Source organism: Henckelia pumila, chromosome 3, assembly GCF_033568475.1.
Source record: "Henckelia pumila isolate YLH828 chromosome 3, ASM3356847v2, whole genome shotgun sequence".
Classification (NCBI taxonomy): domain Eukaryota; kingdom Viridiplantae; phylum Streptophyta; class Magnoliopsida; order Lamiales; family Gesneriaceae; genus Henckelia; species Henckelia pumila.
In genome coordinates this window covers 148,872,452-148,895,500 of record NC_133122.1, presented here as the reverse complement: position 1 = coordinate 148,895,500, position 23,049 = coordinate 148,872,452, and the positions used below count along the sequence as shown (strand labels likewise).

Sequence of the window (23,049 nt, the reverse complement as noted above, 5' to 3'; positions counted from 1 at the left end):
TTAATCGGTGTTTAGCCGAATTATCAAAATCAAAACCTAAATCGGACCGAATTAATCAATCAATTTTTTAAAACTTCAAAACCAAACTATCGAATTGATTGAACCGAATTTTCGAAAGAGATGGGTTCGATCGTTTTATTCGGTTTAACAGAATAGTTGCACTTTTTTTGTTTTTTGTTTTTTGTTTTTTGTTTTTTTTTTAATACAAACAGTGGGAGTGTTTTGATTTGGGAAGCGAGATTATTATTTTTTTATGTTAAATACGATTTACTTAATTTAATTTATTTTTATAATTTTTATAAATTATGGATATTTTTAATTATTAAGATCATTTTGAGTTATATCATATCAACCAATAATGAACACTAACAGTTTTTTGTTTATTTATTTTTTAAAATGTAAGAGCTCATAAGTTGTTAGACTTTATTTTAAAAATAAGAAGTTATGATGTTTGGATGAATTTATTTTAAACAATTTAAAGATGTTGATGTGTTTGATATTATAAGATCATTTTATTGTCAAAATTATCAAAAAGAGTTATAATACTATGAAACTAATGAAAATAGTAACATATATAAAAAATATTTTTAAATTTATCATAAATGTTAAAAAATATATTTTTTAAAAAAATTAATTTTAATTTATAAAAAATGATAAATTATTTGCAAAAAATTAGCAGATGGCATGATGAGAATTTATTAAAATATATAAAAATAATATGGATAAGTAAAATATCAAAATAAAATATTCTCTAAAAATAGGGATGATCTTACTTTTTTAAAAACAACTTATAAACTATCAAAAAATTTATTTTGACAGTGTATAAGATGTTTGACAAAAAAATCTACCAAACAAATTTAAATTTAAAGAACTTATAAACTCTGTCAAACACCCTATAGAAACATATTCTTTAACTTTTTTTTTTGAAATAATATATTCTTAACTTTTAAACTGTAGAGAACGTATTTATTTTGCGGAAAATTAAAGAAAAGTTTTTCAATCAACAGACTCGTGCGAAATTTTTTTCTGTTTTTTCTTTTTCTTTCTAAAATTTAAATATTTACGTGTGATTCTTTATGAGGGTCTTGTCTATGCTACCCCATTGGGATAGTGTCCAAATGATATCCAACGGTCCATTATTTTTAGCATTTGATATGATATTATTTTAAATTAGATCATCTCAAATGAAAAAAAATATGGGTGCTACCCATGTGCTAGCAACATGAGACGGAACTTATTTTAATTTAAAGCGTAATTACATTAGCTGATTAATTGAAACAAATATCTATGACAGGGTACGCAAATAATTAGTTAAACAGAAGCGTCTTACCAAACCCAATTATTTTAGAAATTTATAGTTCATCAAAAGCTGAGTTTTTTTTTTTTTTTTTAACAAATAAGTTAAAACACCCAATACCAATTACAACCAATGTAAATTTTGTTAGAACAGCCAACTCAGTCTCTGCGTTCATTTCTTTGAAGTTTGAACGCCGTTCAAAGCGGAAAATTCTATGATGACAAATCGGTACTATCCGGTCTGCCAGATCCAATGCCCCTGGGCCATTCTGCACATCACATCATGATGATGTGCACAATGCTCAGACCGTTGGATTGCCCTCCGGGTACTACCCCGGAGGGCAGCTAAGAACTTCCCCGTTCAAAGCATGTTTTTTGAAAATTTTATTTTTTTTCAAAAACTCTTACTTGCGCGTGCAAAAACGCGTCCGACTCAAATCTTTTAGCGCGTTATTGCACGCGCCCTTGAAGTGCCCACTCCCATATGGGACCACCTCAATTGAATTTGAGTTTTCTTTCGGTTGATTTCAACCTAACATATGAGTAATATCTCAATGATAGATCTAATGTCTCATGATTTGTCATGTTAACAATATATAATTAATTACGCTTATGTGTAAAAATACGAACCGTTGGATGCATGATTTGGGTATTACCCATATGCTAGGATCTCATCTCCTCCTTCTTTCTTTTTCTTTTTTTTTAATCTATTTTATTTTATTTAAAAATTTATAAATCTGATTTTAATAATAAATATATTTAAAATTAATAATATTATTTATTTTAAATACTGATTATTTGGATTTAAAAAAAAGGACTATTTAAATATTATAAATAAAATTGAAAAATATTAACATAAAATAAGAATGAGATGAATGTGTAATAGTGAAACCATAATTAATGAGTGTTAATGTTAAATGAATGTGAAAAATGTTAATATAATGTGTATGTGGCATGTGGACCTCATGTTTTTGGAAATGTGACAAATATTAACGTTAAAACGGATGTGGATGTCCTAAAGCTCGGTTTATGAAAATTACAAGTTATTATTTTAAGATAAAATTAAATTTATAACATATAATATTTTATAAGTTTATTTCATAGTATTTTTTTGATATTGACCTTCACAAATCACAATCGCTTAAGACTTTTAGGCTGCGTTTACTTGGGATGATTATCATGTGATAAGACTATTAATACTAATTCATCTCATGTTTACTTAAAAATTTACAAAAATTCCTAAACTCAAGGGCCCGTTAATAATTAAATTTGAGCATGATTTTTAATCCTCAATTTCATTAAGGATAATAATATATGGCTTGTATAAATGGAAAAAAAGTTAGAAAACTCTCAATATACCCTTATTTTTAATCATTTCTATTATATTTAAAGGGTAAAATTGTGAATTTTTGTTTAATCATAATTCTAATCACAATCGTATTCAATAATAGTAAACAAATTATTATTTATCCATAACACTCTATATCATATCTAATTAGTTTAATAATCACCTAATAAATTATATCTTCACAATCCTATCAACATAACCAGCCTTAGAGATAGATACATCAAGACGACACAACCCAACCAACCACAACTCATAATCAAAGGAGATATTGCAGAATTCAAATAAAATGGGCCATCTCCAACCATATATTTTTTTCAAAAAACACTACAAAAAACTCGACAAAATCTATTTTTTTTATAATACACACATACATACATATATATATATATATATTTTTTGTCCATTATGTTTATCCAAATTGTTCATAGTAGATGAATTAAGAGTTCATAAAGTTTCAAAAATAATTACATGCAGTTTGACAAAGAGTAAAAAATTTAAATAAATAATATAAAATTTTTCAAAATCCATCAACCATGAAGTCATTTTGTTTTCTCTTTATCAATAACCTCGAGGATATTTGATGATTATCGTATAACCTTGTTCAAATATTACCCACAAAAATTGAAAATAGTTTGTACAGTTTTTCAAAGTATAGAAATATTTTTTTAAGGATTTTATAGATTCAATCTAAGCAACGGTTCATAAAGATGAAATTGAAAACATAATAAAAAATTAAATATGTCATGCGCAGTGTTTCTTTTAACGGATCAGATCTCAGATCCACTGGGGAAATCTTTTGATTCAGTTCCCGCCCAAGTTGGAACACTGGCAGGCCCAAGAATACATATATGAACAGCTTGAACACACATGCATCCTTTATTAAACCAAAAGCCCACAAAAGATAAACAAGGAGCCCAATTTCTATTTTTGGTCAATTCGGTCAAACACAATCTACATCCCCAATTGGAATATCGAAAAAACACACCAAGCATGGCTACAGGGGACACATGCCTAGCTCGTATAAACAAGGGATACATCAGACGACACTTGAGTTCAATGTGGTTGGCGGTGCGAGGTGATTTTCCATGCTAAGACTCGTCGCCAGTCACTAAAACATTCACAAGCTACAAGCAACCTTTTCGTACAAATCACGGGGCCAATTTCTATTCAAATTGTTAGCAAGAAAGTTGGCAATCTGCATAAATCAACAACACATAAATAAGCAACCAGAAATTTTGAAAACAAGCAGAAGCAAAACGTGAAACTCACCTTAGCTCTCAAGGAGCGTAGCGAACCATCTGTATCTGATGCAGTGTCCAAACAATGCAAAGCGACTTTAAGAAGGCCAGGCACGCAGGCTTGGACATGTGGCGATAAATTCTGGAAAGCATCAGAGACTGAATCAGGAGCCCTTGGATCCAAAGGAAGAAATGAGAGCTTTGCTACCTCCCTTAAGGCATCTAGTAGGTTTCCCAATCTTGAAAGTTTATGGATGGCTAATATTGCCTCAAGTTGTCTTAGTACTGTTTGCTGCTCCATTACATTCTCTCTTTCTTGAGGACTGCAAAAAAGAACAGTTGGGGAGAAGAGAGGCGCGGTGTGAATCTACGTGGATTGACAAGGTAATTGAGACACATAAGCCTCGGGTTACTTTAACTGAAAAATTTATAGAACATGACGCCATATATTAGGAGGCATCCACTAATCACCAACTTGAGCAACATCACCCTTTAAAACAAATTGCAAGTTTTCATACATTCTACACGAAATAATTTTATTTAAAATGTACTACACCTTATTATATTTGAGCATTAGAAACAAAATATCAAGCATTCAAGTTTCAACCATTTTCAAAAAATTTAGCAACATTATAATGAAAGAACCTTCACTATACTCTATAGCATGTTCATATGGACAAACCGACAGGTTAAAAAAAAAAGGAGATAGAATACACTTTTTCTACCAAGTAAGACAACCACCACACCATGGAAGAACAGTTACAACAACACATAGGACAAGGTAAAATTTAAGATGAACCTGATTTCTGGGTAATACTTGAACGTCTCCAATATCTCATTTCCAGAGTGTATAAACCCAGTAATCCTACTTTCACCATCCAATCTACCACGTGATAGGGAACAAATTGCTTCAGAGAGACACTTATTTATAGTATCCAATGCAGCTGAAAACGCACCGACTCTCTTCTGAATTTCTATGGCCTGAAATTTGATGGTAAAAATGCATAAACTTCAGTATAATTAGAAAGGGAAATATCGGCTCAAAAATAGAAGAAAGAGGAATTACAACAAAAAGGAAATATAGTTGGAATTTCTTCATAAATCAACGGTGAGAGAAGCAAGGGGAGGTACCACAAATACAGTGGAAACAAGAATGAATCGCTTCACAGACAATCCTAATGGCATAAACAAATATATTTTTATTCATATTAGAACATGCTGGTAGGGCAGAAAAACCTAATTAGATGTGAATTTCAAGAATTGTTGCACAAAGATCCGAGCATCAAACTAAATTCGTTTAGCATGAAAACTTAAAGAGAGATTACTTTATCATATAAGCCAGACTGCAGACACAATCCAGCTGAATCGAGCAGAAACTGCTGTCTGGTCTTCGCATCAGTAAAAAATCTTCCCAACTGACCTTCTTCTCCAGAACCTCTCGAGCCAATTAAAAGATAAATCCCACCATCATGTAACAAAATCTCCATCAGCAGTTGCTTTAAAATCAAGGTCCTCTGCCTTTGTTGATCCATATTACCTCTCCCAGTCCACGATAATTTGCCGTCATCGACAGCAGCAGCAGCTTGGACATAATATTCCAGTGCTGTTTCCAAGTCACCATGTCCCAAATAGGCAGCCCCATACTGCCTGATCATACTAGATGCCTCAGCAAAAGCATCCATCACTCCCAACTTTTGACCTGACCCAGAACTTTCTGAGAGTATACCATAGTCTGACAGCACGATTGATATATGCACAGCATCAACACTGTATCCTTCATCTCCTGCATCTTTGGACAAATGGTGAACAGCAGGAAGCAGTTGGATGCTCAAAAGTAAAACATATGGATACACCAAAGGATCCTTTCCATTCTTTGTATAATATGAAGACTCAAACTTATTCAGATAAGACTGCAAGTCTTCCAAACTGTAAGGAGATAATCCATCACTTAGGACAGCCGAAGAAGAGGAACCAACAGAGCTGTCTTGTACAGCAGATAGCATGAACCACAAGAAATCCTCAATAGTGTTAAAGATTGTAGGAAGTTCTCTAAGTAATCGATCGATAAGCCTCCTGGAACCAGAAATAATGGCATTCAAGAGTAACTTTTTCTTGTCATACGATGCTCGGCCCACCCTATCAGTCATTCGCAATAATTTCTCACATTCTTCGGTAGCAGCAGATGCAGTGTCTGCTGAAACCATGCCTCCTGTAGAGATCCACTCAGCAAGCTATCAAGATAGAGAGCTATCTAAGAAAATAAAAAAGTAAATAAGTTTATGTAAAAACCAATTTACAATTAATACCATAGGAGCAAAATTCTGCGAAGCACGAGATGTTCGCGCAACTTCTCTGGCATCGTCATAGTATCCAGTTCTCAGGCAGAAGTATATCTGTTAAACAGTTTACCATAAGCAGTTTACAGTTTTAAACTATTGAATTGAATATAATAAAAGCAGATCACCAAAACAATCTTCTAAATGAGTCCGAAAAGTAGCTTAAAAAATCAGCAGCATATACCATAAGAGTAAGATTACATAAATGGCCAGTCCACAGACAACGTGAGGATTGAGTAACTTCACTAGTCATTACCAATACACCACTAGTAACAAAAAAAGGGGAATCAGACCTGCTGCCATGTGGTATCTATTGGAGGCTGCCGACGGAAATCATCAGCATCAAAATCAAGCACTCCATAATCACGTAAACGGATCTATGGAACAAAAATAATAACATTGACTCAAATTGTTAGTAACCCTAAGAAAGAGTATATCCAACTCTTGTAGCTTCGCATTATTTCAATAATTCATTGAATGATGCAATAGCTCAAACAAACCCGAAGGAAGGCACGGATTCTTTGAAGATTACCAACAGCTCCACCAAGAGCAGCCTGCAATAACATCAGCAGATAGCGTGAACGTTTTTTAGTAACAAAACACAAGATGGTAATGTTCAAGACAAAGTTGGATTAAGAGTTAAGCGCAGAAACACTGCAAAACCTATGTTGCATGGATAGTTGGATACGGTACGGGTATCGATATGGATACGGCGATACTGCAACTTTTGAAAATATAAGACAAAATGCGGCAATTACTACAAATTAAAAATATATATAAATATATTGTGTGTGTATGTAACTTTAGTACTAAAAATTAAAAATCGAAGAGATAGAAAGCTATATTCATCATTCATAATATCCATTGCATACTAGGAGAGTGATTTGGAATAGAAAAGAAAAGGAATTTGATTTGTAACCGGGTAAATCAAATTGAAGTTTATTTTGAGTATTTGAGGAGCTTGGGCAGCGGCGGCGACTGACGAGCTTCCTGCGGGAAATAGAGATAAGGGCGGCTTCGAGATGAGGAGAGGAGAGTGATGATGTTGAGATGAAGCCCAATTAATTTTCAGTTGTTTTTAAATTATTAGTCCCCCAAAATTCAGTTTTTTTTCCCATTTGACCCCTAAACCTTTTAATTTCTTGCAATTCCACCAATGCGTATTTCCTCCCGTATCCAAGGCGTATCACTCCAGTGTCCAAGGTGTATACAATTGGTCAAATGGATGTTGCTGTATCCGACACGCATAACAGCGTATCATATCCATACCCATATCCAATACATCCAAAAAAAAATTAATAAGTATCCGTACTACATAGTACATAACATAACCAAATATCATATTTTTTTAATATTTCCACATATACATCGACTCAAACAAGAGTTCATAAAAGCTGGGCAATCATTTAAGATAAAGACAGACAGTTAGACAAAAAATTGGTAATAATGAAAGATAACAAAAAGCTACCTGTGCAGGATAATTTTGAATCATATCCAACACATACTTCCCATGTCCCCACTCCAGATGGTGCCGTGCTCCCAGTATTAAGGACATTTTTTTGGACACATTCCGATGAAGCGGTAAATGCTCACCCATCAAGGCCTGTCAGGTTCGATATATCCACCACTAAATTTAAACCCAATTTCATGTAAAAAGACAATCATTGTGCATAATTTGAAAATCAAGAAACAAGCACTCTGTTCACAATATACCATTACTAGGTGCCATATTTTCAGCATGTTGACAGATTTTGAACCAGCAGTATCAAGTTTCAGACTCTCGTACGCATTTCCAAAAGCTGCGGCAGGCTGAGATTAAGAAACAAGTAGCTTACCATTACCTAACACGCTAAGTTGAAGTGCCTACCAAATATAGAAGCACTTCTTTCCTATGACAAACTTGAAAAATAACCGATGAGACCAGACTTAAAGCATAAATCTTGAACAAACAATTCACATGCACACATCATTTTGTTTATTTGTGAACACTTGGTTTCTGGTAAAACCGTTTAAGCTCTTACTAATGCTCAAAAAGCTTACTTTGAAGGCTATGCCTCGCTCCCTAGCACTGTTCAGATTTTTCACAACCTCAGCATATACAACCGCCTTTTTTTCGAGCACAGGTTTATTCCCCAAAATTGCCAGCTCCATACCTGATGGGCTAGATGAAACCTGAGGACTAGAAATAGCAGGAACTATTTGACCATAGCGACTAACCCCAGGGCTAGAATCACTTATAATTTTCTTTGGTAGGGTTGCAATTCGGCTCAGACTCTGCAGGAAATCTCTTTTTTCTTTACGCCAATCTTCCTGCGGAATAAATTTTACATGAGAAAAAATATACGAAAATATAACACTATCATTACGCGCTGAAATCAGATAAGATCGATGAGAATGCTTAACGAAAATGAATAAGGATCCTACTCCACAATCCAGACACGTATACCTCCAAAACAGAAATCATATAATCATTAAAACTTCTAAGATTATCTTTCTGAGCTTCCTGAACGGCTGAGACCATTGCCATTTCACGGACCTGAGCAGCAGCAATCATAATGTCAATTATTAGAAAATTCTTGAAAAACCTTTCCTTTTGAATATTTGTGCATGTTCTTTCTGAATTACGCATAAACGTGACAGAACGAACTACCTGCTGTAGATACTCTTCAACCGTAGTAGCCTCAGCAGGAAAGACATCTTCATATGTTGTCTTTAAAAAAGACGAGCAAAGACAAAAGGCCATACAGAAAAAAATACATAAACATCATAAATAAACTCGGGAAACTTAAGTTGGAAAAAACTTCACATGAAAAGTTACAGAAGAAAGCTATCAGCATCAGTTTCTGGCAAAGCAACAATTAAATTAATATAATGTACAAGCAAAGCTGAAATCATCCATATTAAAAACATATCCTTGAATAATTTCCATATTCGAGGTGGGCCGTAATTTATTACTCAGAAACAATTTGAAAGAGAAAAATTCCAGAAACATAAATATAATAAATGGTGCTTGCAAAATTTTATTAGTGTTGAAGCATTCTTCTGATGAAAACTTTGAGGTAGGCTGCCTATGCACATCAAATGAATTATTAAATCAGGTATATGTACAAGTATCGATGCATGTATATTTTAATTTACAGAATATATAAATTTAATAAAGGTAAGCATCTAAAAAAATCTTTGGCCACTTGCACCACTTACATCTGAACAAAATTAGGAATATTATCGGGAAGATTTTTCTATTTGCTAGACCTATGGTGGTTTGACATGGGCCATGGACCAATTTAATAGTTGGTTGCAACCATGTAAACCTATATCGTGATACCAGAAGCATAAGATATTTGCCAGAAATATCAGTATTTTCTTGAGACTTCTATCTTCCTCCTCTGTTCTTTTCTTGAGTCATGAGAATACAAAACACCAGTCGATAAGTTCCAAGGTCATATTGCACATATCTTATACGTATCTAACACAACAATATTAAAAAATGGTTGGGCTGAAAAGAAAAGTATACCTTCAGTTCAAAGGATTTAAGATCACGAGCAAGCTGCTCAGCATTCAATCCCTCACGGGCTAATAACCTACAAATGCATCACATTCAATCCCTCACGGGCTAATAACCTACAAATGCATCACAACTGAATTGTCTCTGTTTGATGTTGCAATAATCGACAAGGAGATGCCATGTGGACCAAAAATGTTATTGCTATGTACTAAAGCAACGAAATGTTCTAGCATTTAGGTCATGACAGTATATTTCAAAATCTAAAATTCCAACAACTGGGAGAAAGACAACAACTTTGAACTATAGTAATAACGCTATCTATTTTATGCACAAAAAGCCAGATATTCTTTCGATAAAACAAAATAGAAAAAAAAAACTGGCAAAATTAGATGCATACACCAGTAAAATTTCAAGACTAAAAATCAAACTTCGTTTACCTGGTGGCAGCAATGGACTGAGAAGGAGCTTCAGCTCGCAAAGTTTTTGCCTTCAACTTCTTCGACAGGGCTTCCAACTGATCCAAATTCCTCTATTTCCCCCCAAAAACAGGAACAAGTACAATAGAATCAACTCATTCAGAGTAAAAATAGGACAAAAAAAAATATTTCGTGCATCATTTAAAATCGAAACCTGAAGCGGGGGGAACTGAGTGGACGGAGCGGCTTGTTCGAGAAGTTTCGAAGAGGAATGCAAAAGGTCAGTCCATCCAGTCATGTCTGCGTCGCTCGACATTGCTCTATGCAGAAATTCACACTCTATACTACCGAATGGCAGTACAGTGCTGAAGGAATGATGGGGGAAGATTTGAGGTTTTTGGAGCTAAAAACCCTAATTTAAATCTTTTTTTTTCTTTTTTAATTTATATATGTTTTTATCCGTTATATAAAGTGTTCGTAATTACTGAGTTGACCGAAATACCCCTACTCACTTTCAATTTTACGTCAATTAATGAGACGATCAATTATGGCATTAGCCTCCATCCCAAAACCTACAAAATTGTGTTCCTCATTAACTTTGTGAAAACGGAGAAGGAGATCCGACCTTCACATTTGCCACGCCAATCGTAAATCTAAAGTTACTGTTGTTCTTCGCTTAAAAAATGGCAAAGAATTTAAGGGACTATTTGAGGGCAAGGGGTGAATTTTAAGAATTGAGATTTTTTTTTCTCTTGATTCCGTACCCGAGAAGTTTCGGGACCCGAATATTCGGAATCCCGTCGGATCGGAAGAGGGTAATCTCGAATAATAATTTTTTTAAAAAAATTCTATTGAAATATTTTTTTTTAAAAAAATTTATGAAGAAACTCAAACAATTTATTAGTACATTATAAATAAATTAAAATTTCTTTGTATATAATCATTAAAAACTAAAACATCTTCTTAGTACATTAGAAATAAACTAAAACAACTACTTGATTATTACAATAAAAACATATAATTATTCATAATAAAAAAACAAAATAAAAATTTATAATTCAATTTAATATTAAAAAAGATAAATATAAATATAAAAAATAATTATATGGTAGATAATTATAAAACATTAATATTAAAACAAAAAATTATAAAAAAAATTATATTTTTTAAATTAAAAAATTATTAAAAAATATTATTAATATATTCGGATCGGGTTGGGAAAAATCGGGTAGAGTTGCCTATCCCAATCCCGAAATTGATCGGGTTTGGATCGGAAAAAATTCGGAACGAAAACAAGTTGGAATCGGAAATGGTCGGGAATTTTTGTAATTTTGCCAGCCCTCATTGAGAATACCTTGGCCGAAGAGGGATGATTTGTCTGACATTTTCACGCTTACCCGGAGATTTTGTCACGGGCCGCAGTTAATAGCTTATAAACGAGTCAAGCGGATGACAAAAGCTTAATCTCAGCCTTTTCACCCCTACCAAACGGGGCTTGAATTAATATGAAATTGAGAGTAAATTAATAGTAATTAACAATTAGTTTTATAAAATGGTTGACTCCGAGGGGACCTCATCTCACATGAATCAGAGACTCATTGGTTCATGGTGGGGTTAAATTGAGGGATGTGCATGAGCGGCAGGGACCTGAGGGAAGGAGCAACATGGACAACCCCAGAGCATATCCTACAATATTTCAATAGAAAATATGTTTCACACGAGGATCGAACCCGCAATTATAGTTAGGATTAAGAGTGGAGCATAAATTAAGGCAAATCAACAATCCAAACCAAACCAAATCAAACCATTGGTCTCAATTTTTTTTTTTTTTTTGCGACCAAATTTGTAATATGGTTAATGTGAATGTTCAATACAAATTCTACGGACCAAGGTGAAAATTCGTTATTCATAAAATTGACCCGTAATATTGTTGTCACAAGAGTTGTGTGAAAAAAATTTCAAACCAAATCGAGTCAACGTATTTTATATATTTATAAACTTTCAATTATAAAAATAGTTTATTTGAATTTTTGCATTACTTTTATTGTGATCGATTTTATTTCTTTCTTGAAAACATTTAAATTTTATTATTTTCTAGGTGATCTTTGTAGATACAGCTGATATCGGATTATTGTTGTTAAATTGATTTAAATTTTATATGCTAAATTTGTATTAACATGCTCATAAATGATGTTGTTAAAGGTTTTGAAACTTGTATGCATATTAATAGTTTCTATTGACATTATATATCTAGTTTTAAAAATTAATCAAAGTATTTCATTCGAATAAAAATCGAATGTTAAAATCGCTAATTTGGTGTTAATTATAAATGATTTGGTGTGTAACCGAGAAACTTGGTTTGCTTAATTGCTTCAAGCTTTTAATGGGAACCCAAATTAATCCGATTCTTCGCCGCCCCTAATTGGCGTCAGGCCGTCTCCAAAATATTAGAGACCCTAGACAAATATTCAGGGGAGAGAGCTATATAATTTTTTTAATTAAATATCTATACAATCACTTCATCGTCTAAAAATCAAAATTTCAAATTTTTGTAACTAAAAATAATGACATAAACAACAATTGAATCGAAATATAAAAAATTAAACTAAAACTAAAAATGAACTCGATGAATACTCAAATCTCATGAGTAAGAGATGAATAAATACATAATACAGATAGAATAAGAATCTTCAAATTAAGGAAGCATAAATAATATATTTTTGTCACAACAAATCTGACAAAAAATATATATTATAATTAAAGTAGTAACATAAACAAGGAATAATTATAATCTAATTAAGTAAAAATCATTCTCATTGTCGAATAAGCAAATTAAAAGATTTTAGTATTTCGAGATAAAAAATTAAATCAATTAAAAAAAATCAACCGCAGTACAAAATAGACAAAAATAAATCTCATTCAATAAATAAACAAAAGATAATTTGCTCAATTTGAATAACCTAACTCATCTGAATGGATTAATTTAACAAGAAAAAAGATTTTTGTTTAAATATAAAGATATATTTTTTTACTAAAGAAATTATAGAAAAAAATACAAAAAACTGACCACGATTTCGGATTTTAAACAAAATAAATAGACTCATATAATATTTTAAATATAAAAAATAATATTTAAAAAAAATTGAGGCTCGTGCCAAGGGAAGGTCCTAGGCGGCTGCCTAGGCCGCCTCCCATTGGAGGCGGCCATGATTGGCGTTATGGTCCAGCCTATAACCCGATCTACACGAACTAATCTCGAGCCCTTAACTCAAAATACCAAATCAATTACGAGAACGGGAAAATCTCAAATCGGTTCAACACATGAAAAATATTTAATTTACTTTTGGTTGTATGTAAGGACCAGTTCAACTTGTCACCATGTCATAACAAACCTAATGTCTTGATCATTTAATTTGCACCGACACCCCTAGTTTGTAGCGGAAAGTTCTATGCTACCCCAAAAGGCACAGCCCTAGGATGGTGTGGCAGAGTATGATTGGTTAAAATCAGTGGAACCCACTGATTTTAACCAATCATGGGTTGCCACGCCACCCTAAGAGCAGTGCCCTTGGGGTGGCATAGAACTTTCCGTTTGTAGCATATATATGGAAGACACTATCGAAATATTATTTTTTGACAGATATACGTGGTATGGGTTTGTTTACAATTTATACCATTGGTTAAGTTAATTTGGGATAGTGTTATTTACACACAATCTTACCTTTTTTATTTTATTTTCTTTTACAAAATTATCCTTATTTAACAATATATATTATATAGTATATATAAAAGTTGAGACCTTTAGTCGCCCGACCTGCTGACGCCAATTAGATGAAAATGCCTCTTTCTCCTCAAAATCATACTATATTGATTTAGTAAATTGGTGTGACTAAGTTCATAAATTTCGAAAAGGTCCTTCATTAAGTTTGTATAATTCTAAATTACTCGTATTTTAATATAAACCAAATTAATTACAAAAAAGACTACATAAGCGCACAACGCGTGCACCACATCACTAATATATATATATATACTATTATTCGGATACACGCGTTCAAGGGCGGATAAAGCATATGAGCAAGGTGGGCAATTGCTCGGCAGACATCTTGCCTAATTTCAAACAGTCAGCCTCATTTTAATTTTGCTTTCAGCCCCATTTTAATTATGCTTTCTAGAGTTGAATTTGAAGATGAACCAAATATTAAATATTATTTGACCATTATTATTCACCCTTCCTTGAAGATTTTTTTAATTAAATATTAAATAACACAAACAAATGCTAGTAAGGATAAACTGTGGTTAAATGGTTTATTGGTATGAAAGAAATTTATAATAAGATGAGTTGGAGAGAAGGGAATTTTGTATTCTTTTTTGGGTTTTTTTTTTCAAATATTTTTTTATTTTAGATTTCTTGAATATGAAACTTTCCCAAGTTTGTTTTCGAAATTTTTTATTTATTTTGTTTCAAAATATTATTAAACTAATTAAGCTTTGTCCAAGATCTGATCATCTCAAATAAAATTAATTAGCTTAATGACGTCCGAGCCCGATCTCTTCCTCTTATTTATTTCTTCCTTAGTTTAGAATTGAGATGATATAGGAAAGAAAGAGTTGACTGAAAGAGCTTTCTCTCGGACTGAGTTAGACAGGGGCTCCGCTGCAATGGATGGTGTAAGAGTGGGTGCCCAGTGAGCCAACTGTGTGGCTATGGGCTTTGTTGACTCTTTGTATAAACAATCTTTTGTTTAATATTATTTACACTTTTATGGCAATGACTTTATATTACTTCATATTGTTATATTGTGATATACTATTGTTGTTTTGATAAAGACCTTGAATATACTATAGTGTATGTAAGATGTGGTAGAACATGGAGATGTTTATCATGAAATACATCTTATAGTCACTGTATATTCTAAAACCGTTCCTAGTCGATTGAGCCGTCCGATAATAAGGATAAGGATCGCTCGAGTTTGAGACTAGCATTTGCGATGCGGAGTACCACGTTTCATTGGTAGGGAACATGGAGATGTTCGAAGCATACAAATGGATATTCATAGGATGAATAGTCGAACTACCCTATCCGGACTTTCCAAGTGGTTATCACTTATCGAGTGGATAAAGTCCGCGGTTTTGGTTGTACACCATTAGTCCTTACGACTTGAAACATCATGGAGACTCTATATGCTAGTACTGTGCTTTGACTCGTTTACCGACTCTGAGGGGGTCATCAGGTGTCGAGATTGGGTACAGTTACGACACATATAGGAGTCAATGCATTGTTGTCAAGGATTCACCACATACTTGCGAGTGTGGATATCCTATGCGATCTGAGGAGATATTAGTGTGACAAATCTCTGGCCAGAGTACTTGATGTGATTTAAGAAATGGTTTCTTAGTAGCACATGCGATGTCACTAATTTGATCTTCAAGATGCATTGCATAGTTATCGAATCTTGAGCGACTCTCGATATACCAATGGTTGTTGATTCGATCGGGATATATGGATGAAGGGACCGTACTGTACGCTAACCAAAATCTACTGGTTCTTGTAGGCACTATCAGTGATACCTAGGGAATCATGGGGCGATGTTGCTAGGCGCTTTACCATGATTCGTTGGGCAAGTCGGAAAGTGTTGTTCCGAGTCACAAGGAGTTGTGAGCCCACGGCTAGCTGTATCCCTGAACCATTGAGGGTCACACAGTGTAATGGAGTTTTAATCCCCGTTGAGATAGTTAAATTTAAAGAGTTAAATTTAATGAACTAAGGAGTTGGACTTCTTAAATAAGAGTAAGGGAGTAGGATTTCCTAAAATGACATAGGGATGGACATTTTTGGAAACCACTGAATTCGGATTCAGGAAAATTTATTTTGACTTTAAAACGTGCAGAAATGGTTTCTGTGCACATTGGTGAAATCGTTTCATCAATCGGAGTCACGATGAATTTTATATTAATTTCTGAACGAGCGGGCTTTGCTTGTCGGGCCCCAGCTTATGATTAATGGGCCCTAAGGAGTTAGTGGCCTGCATTATAAATAAGTTATTTCAGTACAGAAATTACACACAACAGGTCATAATTTTTGAGACAGGATTTTCGAAACCCTACCCCTCTCAAAAACGTTTTCGGCCGACCCCTCCCCTCTGCCCGAGAAAATTCCGGTCTGTGATTTTGAATCGCAGTAAGGAATAACGAATCAAATTCGTGTATTCTCTTCGCAGAAAACTTCTGATAGATTTTCTAGTGCAATCTATCAGAGGGATTAAACCTCTGTTCGTGGACCTGATTGAAGGCGTTCATCGGTTCCAGGGAGAGACAACAAGAGCAGAATTGTTCTGTTGGTGTCCATTAATCTCGTTGCGAGATTTGAGGTAAAATTTATTTAATAGTTATTTAAATTTTACACACACGTAATTCAATCGATGTATGGTTGATACCCACACCATGGAATCGTTCCATGAAAAATTTTTAAACTTCCGCTGCACCGGGTATCAATCGTAATTGGTCTGGGAACTCGCCAGTTTTCCAACAGTGGTATCAAAGCCAGGTTGCTCAGATCAATCGATTGAATTAATCAATTGTACAAAATTTTTGAGTCTCGGTTTTTGAAACAAAATAAATATTTTTAATAAAAAAAAATTTTTTTTTCCGGAGGCGAAACCCGGGCAGCGATTGGATCGCTGCCCGGAGGGGGCAGCGATGGTCGCTGCCCCCAGGGGCGGCGCACGGCGCCGCCCAAAGGGGGCGCACGGCGCCGCCCAGGGCGGCGACCGTCGCCGCCCAGGGCGGCGCACGGCGCTGCCCAGCGCAGCGCTGGGCGCTGCGCAGGGCAGCGCTCGGCGCTGCCCAGGGCGGCGCACAGCGCCGCCCAGGGGCGGCGCTCGGCGCCGCCCAGGGCGACGCACGGCGCCGCCCAGCGGCGGCGCCAGGCGCCGCCAGGGCAGCAAACGTTGCTGCCCTAAGGGGGCAGCCGGGCTGCCCCGGCCCGCGCCCCGGGTGCGGGCCAACCCGGGAGTGTCCCGGGTGGCCCGCGGGAAAAATTAATATTTTATTAAAATTAATTTTAATATGTTAAAATTTTATTTTTGGTCCGGTCAAAAATTGTTTTTGATTGGTTCACGAGATTTCGGATCGAATTGTTCGAGTCCGTAAATTTTAAAATTGATTTTGGATAAATTTGAATTTTTGGAAAATTTTAATATTTTATCCGTAAATTGAATTTTGAAATCAATTATTTTGGTACAATTGATGATAAGATATGATCTTATGATATATTGAGTAAAATATGATTTTATTTGTAAAATTGGATTTTATAGATAAAATATGATTTTATTTGATATGGAGATAAAATATGATTTTATATGTGAAATGTGATTTTATATATAAAATATGATTTTATCTTGTTTAAATTTGAAATGCCACAGCATGTTATCCAATAAATTAATTTTGAATTAAATGTTATTGGATAAGGATGATCGATTGCCATGACCAATTTTGTAGGTGTATGTTAGGAATTTACATTTTGTCTTTATTGTTGTTGGTTTTATTAATGGGCCTGGTTTAAGGCCCGATATGAATGTCATATGTAATAAAAGTGGGCTTGGTTTATAGCCCGTTCCCACCCCTAAAAATGTATCCCCTACTTGTCATTGTTATTTATTGTAAATACATTAGATTTAGTGGGAGATCAAGATTTGAAGATGGTGGGCCCAGCAGACAATGAAGACTGAAGAAATGTAAATTGGAAGCATATGTAATAGGATTGCATTTGCATACTGCATATTACCTAGGATTGGACTAAGACCCGTGATTGGCAACCACGGGTCAATTAGAAATGGAATCGATCATCCTATATAATATGTGATATTATGATTGTATGCATGTTTAGACATAAATTGCGTGAATCCGGCAATGCATGCAATAAATTAAATATGATGAGACAAATATTTTTATAAATAAAATCCCTCATTTTAAATATGATTTAAAATTTATATCAAGATAAATAAAGGAAATTTAAATATTGTTTAAATGTTCCTACCTTCCATCAACGGTCAATGTATGTGATGCTACCCGCAGATACGGTCCGGCTCATATTATTGGGGGGGCCCGTCCGTCGGAAAGCTGTACATTGGATCGACAAATGTTGTAAGTTGGGTGGAACTCCCATGGGATCGGCTCATATTATTGGGGATCCACATGGCGACCGTCCATCACAACTTAATATTGATGGGTCATCTTGACATGTCACTTTAAACGGCGTCATATTATTGGGCCCTTATTGGACATGAGGTAAATACATGGGGGTTGCTTTGGAAGCAATTGGGCTCTACCTTTTGAGAATTATGGTTGGCTGATATTATTCGGGACCATAAGTTTGTCAATTGGACTCCATGTTCTCACTAAGGAAAAAGTTTCCCGTTTTCACTAGAGGGTGGTGAAATCGTTAAAATAGTGGGAGTGAGATTCATAAAATTAAATTCGCCTATTTTATGTCTTAGTAAATTGTTAAACAATCATTGATATATGTCTGTTTTCCTTTTCAGTATTTCATACAATGAATTCGCGAAATCCTTTATTCTCGATCCTCGAACAAAACAAGCTGACTGGCGCCAACTATACGGAATGGTTCCGGAAGTTGAAGATTGTCTTAACTTCGGAGAAAATGCTCTACGTGTTAGAGAAAGCACCTCCGAAGGAAGCACCAGCTGACATAAGTCCGGAGGAATTGGCCAAACTTGATGCATGGTGTGACCATGACATCAAGACCAAATGCTATATGCAAGCCTCGATGTCTGATGAACTCCAGAGGCGATTTGAGGACACGGTGAATGCTGCTGACATTCATACGCAACTCAAGGAACTTTTTGGGGCTCAGTCGAGGGCTGAAAGGTTCTCTACTGTTAAGGAGTTGATGACGTGCCGCATGCGTGAAGGGACTTCGGTCCGTGATCATGGGGTACGAGTGATTTGGCTCATACAGAAGTTAGCGACCCTTGATTTGGTGTTGGAGCATGAACTCAATGTGGACTTGCTGCTTCTATCTCTTCCTTCTTCATTTGATGGATTCGTGATAAATTTTAATATGAACAAGATAGAGGCCACCCTTGAAGAGATGGTCAATATGCTCGTTACATATGAATCCACACTTAAGAAGGATAAGCCAGCTTTCTTGGTGGGCTCCTCATCTTCTGCAAAGAAGGGGCCAAGTATGAAGGGCAAGAAACGTTCTGCCCCACCCAAGAAAGTGGAACCCGAGAAGAAGCAAAAGACAAAGGCTTCAAACAATGGAAAATCCAAGGATGTTTGCCATTACTGCAAGAAGCCGGGTCATTGGAAGCGCAACTGCAAGGAGTATCTTGAGCAGTTAGGAACTGCAAAGGGTATGTTCTATATCGAAATAAACATGTCACTTAATACAACTTCTTGGGTATTGGATACCGGATGTGGATCTCACATTTGCAATGATTTGCAGGTGATGACAAGAAGTCGCAGGCTTAGAATGGGTGAGACCCAGCTGAGGCTCGGGAATGGTTCCAGAGTTGAAGCTACGACCATTGGAGATGTTTGTTTGATTTTGCAGAATGGTTTTAAATTATTGTTGAGAGATGTTTTATTTGTGCCAGATTTAATTAAAAACATTATTTCTATTTCTATGCTTGATAGAGATGGTTATTCTTGTAATTTTGTGAATGGGATTTGCAATATTTACAAGAATGAATGTTTAATTGGAAATGGACAACTTGAAAACGATCTATACAATTTAAAACTAAAAGACGTTCCAGTGAATTGTATTGACAAACCGGCGACAACAAACAAAAGGAAAATCGATAGTCAAAACCCGGCAAACCTTTGGCACGCTAGACTAGGTCATATTTCCTCAAGGAGGATGAACAAGCTAGTGGGAGAGGGCATGTTTGATATGTCTGATATTAACTCTCTACCTACTTGTGAATCCTGCCTAAAAGGGAAAATGACTAAATCTCCTTTTAAGGGGAAGCCTGAGCGTAGTCAAAATCTGTTGGATTTGATCCATACAGATGTTTGTGGTCCATTTAGAGTAGGGACTCAACATGGCCACACCTACTTCATTACCTTTACTGATGATTATTCTAGGTATGGGTATTTATATTTAATGAAATATAAGTCTGAAGCATTTGAAAAGTTCAAAGAATTCAAGGCTGAAGTAGAAAACAAACTAGGTAAAAGTATTAAAGCACTTCGATCGGATCGAGGTGGAGAATACTTGAGTACCGAGTTTTTGGACTATCTAAAAGAGAATGGGATTCTCTCTCAGTGGACTCCTCCTATGACACCACAGCTTAATGGTGTATCGGAGCGTCGTAATCGAACTTTGTTGGACATGGTTCGATCTATGAGCTTCACTGAGCTTCCACCTTCGTTTTGGGGCTATGCGCTTGAAACGGCGGTATTGTTGTTGAATAACGTCCACACTAAAGCAGTGGACAAAACACCATACGAGTTATGGAATGGCAAAGCTCCTAAGTATTCATACTTGAGGATTTGGGGATGTCCTGCTTACGTGAAGCGGACAGTGGGAGATAAGTTGGATAGTCGATCCAGCTTGTGTTATTTTGTGGGGTATCCGAAGAATTCAATCGGATATTATTTCTATTATCCTGCTGAAACAAAGGTGTTTGTTTCACGGAATGCCACCTTCTTGGAGAAGGAGTTCTTATTGGATAAGAAAGGCGAGATGATGGAACTCGAAGAAGTTCGAGAAGAACCCGAAATACAAAATAACGATCCTACACCTCAGGAACCATTGCTGGACACGCCTGCACCTAGAAGATCCGAGAGGACTTCTAGACCTCCAGTTCGATATGGTCTTCTTCTTGAAGAGGGTCAAGATGAACCCGACATTGGATGTGATCCAAGAAGCTTCAAGGAAGCAATTTCTGATGCGGATTCGAATTTATGGCTTGAAGCTATGCAGTCTGAATTGGATTCGATGCATACTAACCAAGTCTGGTCTTTAGTGGATCCTCCCGATGGAATTGTTCCAATAGGGTGTAAATGGATCTACAAAAGAAAGCTTGGGCCTGATGGTAAGGTATTGACCTACAAGGCGCGATTGGTGGCGAAAGGTTATACTCAAAGGCAAGGAGTTGACTATGATGAAACCTTTTCACCAGTTGCTATGTTCAAGTCCATAAGAATCCTTATTGCCATAGCTGCATGGTATGACTATGAGATATGGCAGATGGATGTGAAGACTGCTTTTCTTAATGGAGACATTAAGGAAGAAATCTATATGAAGCAGCCTGAGGGGTACACATCCATGGGAAGCGAGCATAATGTATGCAAGCTTCAGAGATCAATTTATGGTCTAAAACAAGCATCAAGAAGTTGGAACCAGAAATTTGATGAAACAATTAAAGATTTTGGTTTCATCAAGAACCCGGAGGAACCTTGCGTGTACAAGAAAGTAGTTAAGGATGCGGTGACATTCTTAGTACTTTATGTTGATGACATCCTACTCATTGGGAATGATGTAGGGATGTTGCAGTCAACGAAGATATGGTTATCAGGTAGATTTTCGATGAAGGATTTGGGTGAGGCATCCTACATTCTAGGGATTCAGATCTATAGAGATAGATCTAAGAGAATGATAGGACTCACTCAATCAACCTACATCGATACCATATTGAAACGGTTTTCAATGGATGGGTCCAAGAGAGGACATCTACCCATGTGTCATGGAGTTTCTCTATCCAAGTCTATGTGTCCCAAGACTGATGCAGAGATAGAGAATATGACACATGTACCATATGCGTCAGCTATAGGTAGTATCATGTATGGGATGATATCTACCAGACCGGATGTAGCATTTGCTCTGAGTGTCACGAGCAGATATCAGTCTAATCCTGGTCAGATGCATTGGAAAGCCGTGAAGGACATTCTTAAGTACTTGCGAAGGACTAAGAATATGTTCATGGTTTATGGAGGACGAGAACTCAAACTGGAAGGCTATACCGACTCTAGCTTCCAAAGTGATGTGGATGACTCGAAGTCAACCTCTGGATTTGTGTTCATGCTCAATGGCGGTGCTGTCTCTTGGAAGAGTTCCAAGCAGGACACCACAGCGGATTCCACCACTGAGGCTGAATACATTGCAGCATCAGCTGCTGCTAAAGAGGCCGTTTGGATGAGGAATTTCGTCCAAGAGTTGGGCGTCATTCCTGAATTTGTTGGTCCAGTCCCGGTGTACTGCGACAACACGGGTGCCGTTGCTCAAGCAAAGGAACCAAGGTCTCATCAAAGATCCAAACACGTACTGAGGAAACACCACATAATCCGGGAGATTGTGGAAAGAGGAGACATCAGTGTCGAACGAGTGGCCTCTGCAGACAATATCGCTGATCCACTTACTAAGCCTTTGCCAGGACCATTGTTTGACAAACATCGCGAAGCAATGGGTCTACGTAGTATGACTAGTTGGCTATAGGGCAAGTGGGAGATTGTAAGAGTGGGTGCCCAGTGAGCCAACTGTGTGGCTATGGGCTTTGTTGACTCTTTGTATAAACAATCTTTTGTTTAATATTATTTACACTTTTATGGCAATGACTTTATATTACTTCATATTGTTATATTGTGATATACTATTGTTGTTTTGATAAAGACCTTGAATATACTATAGTGTATGTAAGATGTGGTAGAACATGGAGATGTTTATCATGAAATACATCTTATAGTCACTGTATATTCTAAAACCGTTCCTAGTCGATTGAGCCGTCCGATAATAAGGATAAGGATCGCTCGAGTTTGAGACTAGCATTTGCGATGCGGAGTACCACGTTTCATTGGTAGGGAACATGGAGATGTTCGAAGCATACAAATGGATATTCATAGGATGAATAGTCGAACTACCCTATCCGGACTTTCCAAGTGG

At 35.8% G+C, this 23,049-nt stretch overlaps 1 protein-coding gene across 1 annotated transcript; it reads right to left on the bottom strand.

Moving 5' to 3' along the window:
• Positions 1 to 3,493: 3,493 nt before the first annotated feature.
• LOC140886840 (nuclear pore complex protein NUP93A-like) lies at positions 3,494 to 10,557 on the bottom strand. Its single transcript, XM_073293720.1, has 15 exons — positions 10,354 to 10,557; positions 10,161 to 10,252; positions 9,733 to 9,799; positions 8,869 to 8,928; positions 8,665 to 8,754; positions 8,259 to 8,528; positions 7,932 to 8,027; positions 7,687 to 7,821; positions 6,719 to 6,772; positions 6,512 to 6,595; positions 6,189 to 6,275; positions 5,208 to 6,113; positions 4,682 to 4,863; positions 3,914 to 4,205; positions 3,494 to 3,839 (listed from the first exon to the last, which is right to left on the bottom strand). Exons 1-15 carry the CDS (start codon positions 10,453 to 10,455, stop codon positions 3,762 to 3,764), a joined length of 2,595 nt encoding a protein of 864 aa, XP_073149821.1. The 5' UTR covers positions 10,456 to 10,557; the 3' UTR covers positions 3,494 to 3,761.
• Positions 10,558 to 23,049: the final 12,492 nt, after the last annotated feature.

Coding starts and splice junctions, on each gene's coding strand:
- LOC140886840 (XM_073293720.1), bottom strand. CDS start 10,455: ATGTCGAGCGACGCAGACATGACTGGATGGACTGACCTTTTGCATTCC. Junction 8,529..8,664: donor ATATGATTTCTGTTTTGGAG/GTATACGTGTCT, acceptor TTTATTCCGCAG/GAAGATTGGCGTAAAGAAAA. Junction 6,773..7,686: donor TTCAAAATTATCCTGCACAG/GTAGCTTTTTGT, acceptor ATGTTATTGCAG/GCTGCTCTTGGTGGAGCTGT.